Below are 11,687 nucleotides of genomic sequence, written 5' to 3' on the forward strand. Positions count from 1 at the left end.
TAGGAGCTCATTAGAAATGCACAATTCAGCCACCAAGCCCAGACCTCCAGAATCAAAATCTGCATTTTAACAAGATCTACAGGAGGAATTCATATGTACATAAAAGTGTGAAAATGCACTGCTCAGAGGGTGTTTGATCAAGAAAAATATTAATTGTGATTAAGTAGAAGGGTGAGGAAAACTGCAACATGGTCCAAATAGTTTGTTATGTCAAAAAAGAATGCACTAAAATGTCAAAATGATATTTGGGGGTGAATTTTTTGTTTTCCTTAATGTAAGAGTGATAGATTTAATAAACAAAACGATCTACAAATATTGGTGTTTTCTTTAAATCTGAAACTCGGCTATTAATTTGTGTCCTGTATTTTATCTGGAAATTCTACCTTGGTGCCTTCCAGTTTCTTCTAAACAGCCTACAACGAACATTCATTGCATTTGAAATTAGCCTTCACATAAAGAAATAGAAAATGTAAGCTAAGGCCATATAATTGACAACCATGATTATTAATGCCATTAATACCATCATTAATACCATTTGAAAGGGTTTCCACATGTTCTTTCCCATTATTTACCCCCTATCAGGTTATTTACAAGATAAAATAACATAAATATGATGTTAGCAGTGTTGTGGCATGAATCACATCTGTTTTGAAGGCAGAGCTCAAATGCTCCAAAGTTAACTCCCCTTAAGGACAGTATCCTTTCTAGCCTCAATTTACTTCTCTCAAATGGAGGTCGGGGAACTTTCTTAAATGGTTATAGTGAGGTTGATACACTAAAGTAGAATGCACTTTGCATTCTATAAAGCACTTTCGAAGTCCTTAGAATTAATACTCTAAGTGAATAAACAATAACAGGAAACTTGGATCCTGGCATCTTGTGGGGGACCCTCTCCTAAAGCCAAAGTAAATTAGTCCTTCCTGAAACTCCCACAGTGTCACCTACCACAGAATCTTCCAACCCAGCTCAGCAGGAGTGCTAACGAGGTAAATCCACCCAGGGAGTTTCTGGGTTAGCTCTGTACTTCACCTCTTTCCCTAACTCCCAGCTAAGTGGAGTTATTTGATCCCACGTACTCAAGGACCACTTAGTTCCTAGCTTGGTGCTGGCTGCAGGGGTTTAGCACGACTGTAAATTACATTGCTGCAGAGGCATTGGCTTGAGAGGCACCTGATGGACAGTTCTTCTAGCCAATGGAAGGCCATCTTTCTCGTGAGGCTGTGATGTAAGAGCCAATCAGGTGTGGGCTGGGGTTTAACTCTTTAAAAGTGAGTTCCCAAAAGGTGGGAGAGTTGCTAGTGAAAGTGCCACGTCTGCTTAGATAGTGTCCTGAATTTACCGGAGGCCAAAGTCCCTAAGCCCTTCATGTACATTTTTTAACTCTATGAAGTCGGGAGCTCTTTCTCTTTTTCTGGGAACTTTCTTCCAGCCTCAGCAACATGAGAGTTATCTTGGGAAACGCGATCGTGATGCTGTTTGTTAACTCTCTGAGTGGGGCTCTGATCCCTGAGCCAGAAGTAAAAATTGAAGTTCTCCAGAAACCGTTCATCTGCCATCGCAAAACCAAAGGAGGGGATTTGATGTTGGTCCACTATGAGGGCTACTTAGAACAGGACGGCTCTCTATTTCACTCTACGTAAGTAATTAAGCCTTGCAGATAAAATAACAAAGGGAAGGTAGTGTATATTTGGTTTTACCACTTAGAAAAAAAAAATCTGATTCTCTTCTTTAGGAAAATAAAATCGTCAAAACCCAACTCTGTACCATTAGATCTTTGAAAAACTTACTGAAAAGATGCCTTGATATAAACTGTTAATTTTTTTTTTTTTTTTTTTTTTTTTTTTTGCCAATCCTAGGCCGTGAACTCAGGGCCTGAGCACTGTCCTGGGCTTCTTTTTTGCTCAAGGCTAGCACTCTGCCACTTGAGCCACAGCGCCACTTCTGGCCATTTTCTATATATGTGGTGCTGGGGAATCGAACCCAGGGCTTCATGTATTAGAGGAAAGCACTCTTGCCACTAGGCCATATTCCCAGCCCTAAGCTGTTAATTTTTAATTATAAAAATTGATACTAGAATATTTGAAACTGCAGATGTATCTAACTGTATACTTGTCAGTAAATAGAAAAATCTAAAAATAATTCTCATATGTCAAATACCATTCCATAGGGAAAGACGACTGGATTCCATTTTTAGTTGGATATAGGTGATAATTACTTAAAACTTTCCAGAGCTGCTTCAAGAGCAAAATACACATTTATTTACCTGATAAATACATACATATATATATATATATATACATATATAACACTATATCTTTCACCTATTAAACTTGTATTCTGATAGATTACATTTTGGTTCTTTTTGTTGTTGTTATTTGTTTTTCGTTTGGTTTTTAGCCAGTTCTGGGGCTTGGATAGATTACATTTTGATCAAGGTACAAGACCATGATTTTCATAGTCATATACTTCTTTTCAGAAGTCAGCTGAGGATGAATGTGATTACACAAGTCTGACTTGAAGGATTTGCAGGTGGTTATACTACTATTTCTGTTTTATAAACATCATATAGGTTTACAATTGTTGTGATTTCCAATTAGGTTCTTGCTTCCATTCATTACATTCTCAAAGCACTTAACACTTCATGTTAGGTCTTATGTTGGCTTCTAGTAAGATTAAAAAACTTGGGCTTTTAATCATCTTCATCCATTCTTTAATGTATCTTTTTAAAATTTGTTTTTAATGTATCAAACTTATACTACACAGCTACAGTTCATGTCTTAGAAATGGGAAGATCACTAGAAGCAAGTTCTTGTTCTCTCTCTCTCTCTCTTTCTCTCTCTCTCTCTCTCTCTCTCTCTCTCTCTCTCTCTCTCTCTCTCTCTCTCTCTCTCTCTCTCTCTCTCTCTGCCAGTCTTAGGCCTTGGACTCAGAGCCTGAGCACTGTCCCTGGCTTCTTTTTGCTCAAGGCTAGCACTCTGCCACTTGAGCCACAGCGCCACTTCTAGCTGTTTTCTATATATGTGGTGCTTAGGAATAGAGCCCAGGGCTTCATGTATACGAGGCAAGCACTCTTGCCACTAGGCCATATTCCCAGCCCCAGTTCTTGTTCTCTTGTACCCCATTTATAGGGGAAAGGAGAACAAGTAGTGACTCAAAGGTAAAAAGTACAAAATATTCAGAGTGCTAGCAAAGCATAGAGGAGCTTGGAGTATTAGGAGATGTGGAAAAAGAAAAGACTTTCTAGAGATCATAATTGACATGAGCTTAAAAGAAGGATGCAAGGTTATAGGGAGAATGGAAGACAGATGACACTTAAGGTAGAAAGAGCAACATGAATTCAAATAGTATAGCTATGTTGCTAATTCTAGATCCCATTTTTGATAATGTATCTTTAAAAAAATTAATTTACTTTATTGTTATTATAAAAGTGATGTACAGAGGGATTACAGTTACATGAGTAATGTAATGAACATATTTCCTAACTTTATTAGGCATTCAGAATTGGTCTTTTATAGGGCTTAGGGGGAAAGAGTGGCATTTCTCTCTGAATCCTGTTATGTTAGCTCTTGAATTAGATATTGTGAAAACATTCCAAAAAGAAAGCTTGCCATAGAATTCTCAGCATCCCTTCCTTGTGGCTGTAAAGCTACATATTCATAAAGCCTGTGAGTGCCAGGAGGTGCATTAAATAATACTGTGATAGTGAATTTTACATTTCCAATTAAATTCTTATTTTTAGTCTGGTCACTTTTAGAACTAGTTTATTTTCTTTCTGGTCCCAGGACTAAGAACTTGTGCTGAATTTGGGTGGTAGCCATGCGATATTGTTTAGCTGTGTGTGTGTGTGTGTGTGTGTGTGTGTGTGTGTGTGTTTGTGTGTGTGTGTGCCAGTACTGGGGCTTGAACTCAAGACATGGGTTCTGTCTTTTAGATTTTTCATTCAAGGCTGGTTTTCTACATCTTGATCACAACTCCACTTCTGTCTTTTTTCCTTCCTTCCTTCCTTCCTTCCTTCCTTCCTTCCTTCCTTCCTTCCTTCCTTCCTTCCTTCCTTCCTTCCTTCCTTCCTTCCCTTCCTTCCTTCCTTCCTTCCTTCCTTCCTTCCTTCCTTCCTTCCTTCCTTCCTTCCTTCCTCCCTCCCTCCCTCCTTCCCTCCCTCCCTCCCTCTTTCCCTTCCTCCCTCTTTCCCTTCCTCCCTCCCTCCCTTCCTTCTTTCCTTCCTTTCTTTCTTTTTTCTTTTGTTGTGGGAGAAGGTTAATTAAAGATAAGAATTTTATGGAGATTTCTACCCAGCTTGCTTTGAACCCCAATCTTCAGATCTTAGATTCCAGAGCAGATAAGATTATAAGATGAGCTACCAGCACCCAGCTATTAATACTTCAGTTCTTGGGGCTAAAATATTTAATAAGGGGTCTGTTGTCATGCAGCCTCCATATAAATGGTCAGAATATTCTAATTCTGAATGTAATGAAGTACCATCAAATGGTAAGTTTATAAAATGTTTTCTGTTTCCAGAGCTCTAGTCTGAATGGTTAACATGTTAGCCATAATTTAAAATGTACTAAAACAATTACTGCTAGGGTATAGATTGTTTCTTTGTATTATTTTCTAGTTTCCCCAAATTTATAAGCTGTTCCTTTGATCATAGTGGGAAATGAAAGAAAAGGAAGATGGGCATTTACCTATTTGTCCCCATTCCTGAGGCATTAGCTGGTGTGTGGAGTGTGTTTTTGGATGTCACAGTGACTTGGAGGTGATCTGTCATTTTATGCCTGAGGACAAGTATATGGTGCATCCTTCAGTCTAAGAGATTGCTCTCACTAGGAAGAATTGTGCTGTGGAGCCACGACTAGAGCTGTGGAAAAGTACTAGAAACCATAGTAGCCATAAACCTAGCAAAATGACTTTTTATTCTATTTCATGAAATATCCTTTAGTAGAAGGATGCAAGCTAAATCTAAGACATAGTCAGCCCTCAACCATACCTTACTTCCCCTGCCCTTACGTCTACCATGCCTGTAACAGTTTGGCAGGTTAGTTTAGTCTAGTGCCTCATCAGTTCATGTATCAGGACATCTCAACTGTTTCTTTTCTCCCCAGAGCTTGAGAGGCTCTCCTCCAATCTTTCTTACCTTGAAGGGTATAAAGTAGCCTTTCTTGCCAACACAGCCATCAGCAGGCTGTATATCAGAAAGGTTTGTAGACAGAATATAAGATACAGACCCTCATGTGTTGCCAGTAAATACTCCTTGCTTTCTGTCTTTATTCCCATACTCAGCTATTTCCCATTATTTTCTTCCTGATCTGTAACTTAGTGACCTTCTTACAACAGCATAACTTTGTGACTATAACCTTCAAAGTTGAAGGTCTTACATAAATATTTGAAGTCAAATATTAGCACATTTATCCTCCATTTCGTCATCTCAAGGAGTAATAATGGTACAATTACTTTCTGTTTGCAGGTTCTACATTCCTGGATTCAACCAACTGTGGATCAAAAGTAGTTAAAGGTCTGGAGGCATGACTCAAGTGGTAGAATGCCAGTCTAGCAAGCTCAAATTCCTGAGTTCAGACTCCAGTACCTCCATATATGGAATATATACAGACATTTTTCTTATCACAATCTCCTAACAATATAGTATAATGACTTATTTACATAGCAGTAGGTTGTGAAATCAATCCATTTAGAATAATTACTATAGTATCATCATTAGTGTTAATGAGGCAATTTTATGATAATAGCTGATATACAATATATGTTCAATGTTATATTTATATTATTTCCACTGTCCTTTTCAAACTGAGTCAGATATATGAAATTTACATTGAGAAAAATGTGCAGTGAGTTGGATTGCTATGAAGTTGACTTGGAGGTGTGTGTGTGAATAATCAGTTTTCATTAATTTTCAACCTAATAAACTTAACCACATATGAATTGAAAAAGTGTGCCTCAACAATTAAAATAAAAACTAAGTAAGTATTTAAAGTGCTGATGAGTAGAAGGCTAGCCTTGTATGTATGAAGTCGTGGCTTAATACCCTGTGCATGCACGTGTGCGCATGCACACACACACACACACACACACACACAAAACAAAGCAAACACACACATAAAAAATCTAACGCTTTTTCTTTCTATCATAGCCACAAACATAACAATGGCCAGCCCATTTGGTTTACTCTGGGCATCCTGGAGGCACTCAAAGGCTGGGACCAAGGCTTAAAGGGAATGTGTGTAGGAGAGAAGAGAAAGCTCATCATTCCTCCAGCCCTGGGCTATGGAAAAGAAGGAAAAGGTAATAGCACTACTACATTCTTCTTGTAGCATTGGCTTCTCTGGATCAAGAGACAGAAGTAAAGTAACTATTTTTTCCCACTAGAAGTAAACAAAGACTTGCATTCCTTTAGAAATTATAATTACGTATTATCAGGTAAGGCTTTCATATCCAAATGAGCAATAGAACTAACAATAAAATAAGGTATAGAATTGTGAATACTATTAACAACATTCACCAATGTGGTGCTTATATTCCAATTTTGGAATATAATACACAACACAGAATTTTACATTTGAACCAGTGGCATATTGATGTATAATAATCATCCTTAGGTGTCTCTAGAACTTTTTTTTTTTATCATCCTAAACAAAACCTCCCCAATTCATTTTAACAATATAATAAAAAAGATCACTCAAAGTAAGAGTGTTGGTAAGTTAAATATATTAAATAGTTTTTGTTGTTCTGATAGTGGGACTTGAACTCAGGGCCTCTTTTATTTTATTTTTTTTTCACTCAAGGCTGGTCCTCTACCACTTGAAAAACATTTCCTAAATATTCATTATTTTAAAGCATTGAATTTGGTTTTACTTATGAGATACATGTGACTTGTAACCATGAAGTCACCTATACCATAAAGATTATAACTAGGGGTTCTTTTCATTCTTGTTTTAAAATTTATTTATAAAGCTTGAAATAATTTATTTTTACTTCTTTTACAATGCAGAAGCAAGCTAGCCATCTGGCTCAGAGTTTCTGTACCAGTTTGTTTCTGGGAAGTTATACACACCTAGTGTTCAAATGGGAGCACTTGAAACTTGTTGAAGGATTATTTGGTGATCTGCAACAAAAGATCTTGAGATGTATCTAAGCATTAATCCTGTGAGATCCTTATTGAAATATTACCTAAGGAAATAATCAGAAAGATGACTATTACTATGTTGTTTCTAAAAACAAGAAATTTGAATGCTCTATAAGAGGATGACTTGAGTTTAGCTAAATATATTCCAGTTATTAAAAATAATACTTTTTTTTTTTTGCCAGCCCTGGGCCTTGCTTGGACTTAGGGCCTGAGCACTGTTCCTGGCTTCTTTTTGCTCAAGGCTAGCACTCTGCCACTTGAGCCACAGCGCCACTTCTGGCCGTTTTCTGTATATGTGGTGCTGGGGAATTGAACCCAGGGCTTCATATACATGAGGCAAGCTCTCTTGCCTTGCCACTAGGCCATATCCCCAGCCCCTAAAAATAATACTTTTAAAGATTTTGGAAATTGTGTAAAAAATGGGTGAGTATAAAAGTTGAAAATAAATCAGGAGCTTGTGGATCACACCTGTAATCTTAGCTACTTAAGAGGCTGAGATCTGGGGATCACAGTTCAAAGTCAACCCAAGCAGGAAAAGTTCATGAGACTTTTATCTCCAGTTAATCACAAAAAGCCAGAAGTGAATCTATGGCTCAAGTGGTAGAGAATTAGCCTTGAGCAAACAAGCTCAGGGACAACATCCAGGCCTTGAGTTCAAGCCCCAATACTGGTACACAAAAAAATAAAAATGAAAAAGATGGAAAATAAAGCATCATGTATAAACTATGATAGTAAATATAGAAAAAATGTATATTTAACACTTTTCTATGCATAGAAGTGACTCAAAAAGAAATAAGTAAAAATATTAACATCCAACTATGACACTGGGTCTTCTATTTATTTTTGGTTTTATCTTCCAAATTCTCTACAACAAGTATATATTGCTTATGTAATGAAGAAAAAAATTAAGTAGGCATGGGTGTCAGATAGGGAACCATTCTCATGTGTTCTGAATATGTATTTCACATTATATAGGCCTAAATGTAACCATTAACAAAGTAAGGGTCAGAATTCCTAGCTGTTTCCTAGAAGAAGGCTAGACACTATGTGAAGCATGACAGATTCTAAACTAGAACTGTCTTTATAAGTCCTATTCTTTTCATAAATTAGGATTTACTAACCAAATTTAATTTTCATTTTAGTTATAATCTTCTTTAGAGAAGGAAATCCAGTATCTAGGAAATGTTTCTCTAAGGCTTAAAGGAATTCTCCTACTTTCTTATATCTCTATTACCTCACCATTAATATTTAGACATGTAGTATTAGTCTGTTACTCTTTCCCTATAATGTATTTAACTCAACTTAACTTTATAATACATAGAAACCAGATGCCATGAAACTAATTTTCCTAATATGTATTTAACACTAATTTCATAGTCTTCTAGTACATGCTTGCATGCCTCCTTGGAAAGATACCAGGTTTCCCGTCCATCTAGTGACTGTCTCTTCTCTGTCTCCATCTGGAATGGTAAGCTTGGGCTCACAATGTGAATGCTGTTCTCTTTGAAGCTTACAGATTCTCTTTCGTGGAGATACAAGGAATGGGAGGGTAGCTAGGAAATATTTAACAAGTCTTCCCAGACATTTATGTTATAGTTATAAGCAGACAAATTGCCCATAACTTCCTAAGGGTTTAATTTTCAGTGTATTCATTTTTTTTTTTTTTTGGCCAGTCCTGGGCCTTGGACTCAGGGCCTGAGCATTGTCCCTGGCTTCTTCCCGCTCAAGGCTAGCACTCTGCCACTTGAGCCACAGCGCCGCTTCTGGCCGTTTTCTGTATATGTGGTGCTGGGGAATTGAACCTAGGGCCTCGTGTATCCGAGGCAGGCACTCTTGCCACTAGGCTATATCCCCAGCCCCTAACTATATTATTTTTGAATAGGTTTTCTTTTTGCCCAACAGAATCCTAATATAGAAGATATTATGATGTACAATCAAGTATGGAAAACTGAGGCTTAGATATTGTCAGATGTGAACTTCTATTTAGATATTACGATACCAAAGCTTATTTAATTATACACTGCCTCCCAGTGGTAGAGCTACACCATAGTGTATACTTAGTCCAGGACTTTCTGTTCCAAGTTAGTAGACCACTTGTAATATAATTAACTTTTATTTGTCCAAGGTCCTTTATATCATCCTTGATGTACAATATGTAATATCCCAATTATATTTGAAATTGAGCATCTAGACTCTTAGGTACATGCACACACATACACAATTTGTGTGTGTGTGTGTGTGTGTGTGTGTGTTATTGCTAAGCTAAAGTAAAAAAAATTCTTTTGTTTTACTAGTTTGGATTATTCCTTCTTTTACTTTATTCTACTTTTCTGAGTAGAAATTAATTTCTATGATATGACAATCTTCATTTAATTCAGTTTAAAAATATTTGTTCATGGGCTGGGGATATGGCCTAGTGGCAAGAGAGCTTGCCTCATATACATGAGGCCCTGGGTTCAATTCCCCAGCACCACATATACAGAAAATGGCCAGAAGTGGCGCTGTGGCTCAAGTGGCAGAGTGCTAGCCTTGAGCAAAAGGAAGCCAGGGACAGTGCTCAGGCCCTGAGTTCAAGGCCCAGGACTGGCAAAAAAACCCCAACCCAACCCCATAAGTTCAGTAGCATAAGTTTTCTGTTATAAAACTTGTGGGTCTTTTATATAAAAATTTCTCCTTCTCCTGTAATATAGGCAAAATCCCCCCAGAGAGCACACTGATATTCAACATTGATCTCCTGGAAATTCGAAATGGACCACGATCCCATGAGTCATTCCAAGAAATGGATCTTGATGATGACTGGAAACTCTCAAAACAGGAGGTGACATTCTCTTCTGCCTATACTTGTTTTTCTTTTTCTCATATTTCTTTTTTAGAAATATGAGAATTACATTTTTAGAAATATTTTCAAAGAAAATTTATTTTTATGTAAGAAAAATTTTTGTACAATTTTTCTTTGAAAAAATATACATTGTAAGTTGTCTTTTTCATAAGAAATCATTGTTTCAAGAAACCTATACTGAGACTTAAAAGCCACAATTACAGATGGGCACCAGCAGCTCACACCTGTAATCCTAGATAACCAGCAGGCTTAGATCTGAGGATCATAGTTTCAAATCAGCTGGAAGAAAAGTCCTTGAGACTCTTATCTCCAGTTAATCAGCAAAAGCCAGAAATGGAACTGTGGCTTTAGTGGTAAAACACCAGCCAGGTACTCACTTATGTTTTGGGGATTATAAGGAGAGAAATTTTCAGTGGTCTCAAATAAAAGATTGATTTCCATTCTTGATCAAAACCATGTATAATAAGTCCATGAATAAAGTGGATTTATTATATTTGATGCAAGGATTGTAGGCATGATTTAAGCTTTGTCTGTGAGCAATATTTTGTGTCTTCACTATAGCAGTATTGCAACAGTTTTTAGTGGAATAAAAATCTTTATAGTTATTTTACTCTCACTAAAATGGGTCATAAAGCAGTTGGTAGCTATTATACATAGTAAAATGAACAATGAATTATTATTGTTGCTGTTGGTAACTTATGAATCACATTTATTAATAATATCCATTATTTTGTAGGTTAAAGTTTACTTAAAGAAAGAGTTTGAAAAGCATGGTGCAGTGGTGAATGAAAGTCATCATGATGTTTTAGTGGAGGATATCTTTGATAAAGAAGATGAAGACAAAGATGGATTTATATCTGCCAGAGAATTTACTTATAAACATGATGAGTTATAGCAGTATAACTTCTGACTTTATATAGCATTCAACTTTAAAGTGAAGGCAATCTTCTTTAAAGAAAGGATTATGTTTTTAGCCATGTTCTGTTCTTGCTTTGGTTTTTTAATTTTTATATCAGTTTTCTGACTGTTATTTAAAGAACTTCATAATGTTATTAAAGTATTCATTTCTGTCTGGTAAGTTATTGCGAACAAACAGGTTGTCTTTAGTAGAAGACTTCTGGATAATTTTCTATTTTCAAATATGAAGTGTCATTTGTTTCTTCTTTCCTTTCTTTTTCTTTTCTTTTTTTTTTTTTTGCCAGTCCTGGGGCTTGTACTCAGGGCCTGAGCACTGTCCCTGGCTTCTTTTTGCTCAAGGCTAGCACTCTACCACTTGAGCCACAGTGCCAGTTCTGGCTTTTTCTATATATGTGGTACTGAGGAATCGAACACAGGGCTTCATGTATGTGAGGCAAGCACTCTACCACTAGGCTATATTCCCAGCCCCTGATTCTATTTTTAAAATCTAGCAACCAGGAACATACCACAACATGGTATTTTGTTGTATCACAACATGTGATATATGTCTGCTTCCCTTTATTCCCAAAGTTTGATATTGACTTATTTGAAAAGCCTTTTGTAATTTCCCAGGGCTGTTATTTTCATGTTATAATGAAACAATTTTGTCTTTACTTAAGTATATCTCCTTGGGAACAGGAGAGAATTTATTCCTTCCTAGCTATGGATTTACTAAGATGTCCAACATTGAGTGAGTAACAAAAATGATTAACTTATGAATATGTATCCATTGAAACATTCTGCCTAGAATATAAA

At 36.6% G+C, this 11,687-nt stretch overlaps 1 protein-coding gene across 1 annotated transcript; it reads left to right on the top strand.

Moving 5' to 3' along the window:
* The first annotated feature begins 747 nt into the window (after nt 1–747).
* Nucleotides 748–11,171, top strand: Fkbp14 (FKBP prolyl isomerase 14). The gene is made up of 4 exons (XM_048339606.1): nt 748–1,636; nt 6,143–6,294; nt 9,826–9,953; nt 10,711–11,171. The coding sequence occupies exons 1-4, from the start codon at nt 1,440–1,442 to the stop codon at nt 10,867–10,869; spliced, it is 636 nt and encodes a 211-aa protein (XP_048195563.1). The 5' UTR covers nt 748–1,439; the 3' UTR covers nt 10,870–11,171.
* Nucleotides 11,172–11,687: the final 516 nt, after the last annotated feature.

This window comes from Perognathus longimembris, chromosome 2, assembly GCF_023159225.1.
Source record: "Perognathus longimembris pacificus isolate PPM17 chromosome 2, ASM2315922v1, whole genome shotgun sequence".
In the NCBI taxonomy this organism is placed as follows: domain Eukaryota; kingdom Metazoa; phylum Chordata; class Mammalia; order Rodentia; family Heteromyidae; genus Perognathus; species Perognathus longimembris.

Excerpts from the sequence above, each read along its gene's own strand:
- Fkbp14 (XM_048339606.1), top strand. The coding sequence starts at position 1,440 with ATGAGAGTTATCTTGGGAAACGCGATCGTGATGCTGTTTGTTAACTCT. Across the intron at positions 1,637-6,142 it reads GGCTCTCTATTTCACTCTAC|CCACAAACATAACAATGGCC; the intron begins GTAAGTAATTAA and ends TTTCTATCATAG. Across the intron at positions 6,295-9,825 it reads CTATGGAAAAGAAGGAAAAG|GCAAAATCCCCCCAGAGAGC; the intron begins GTAATAGCACTA and ends CCTGTAATATAG.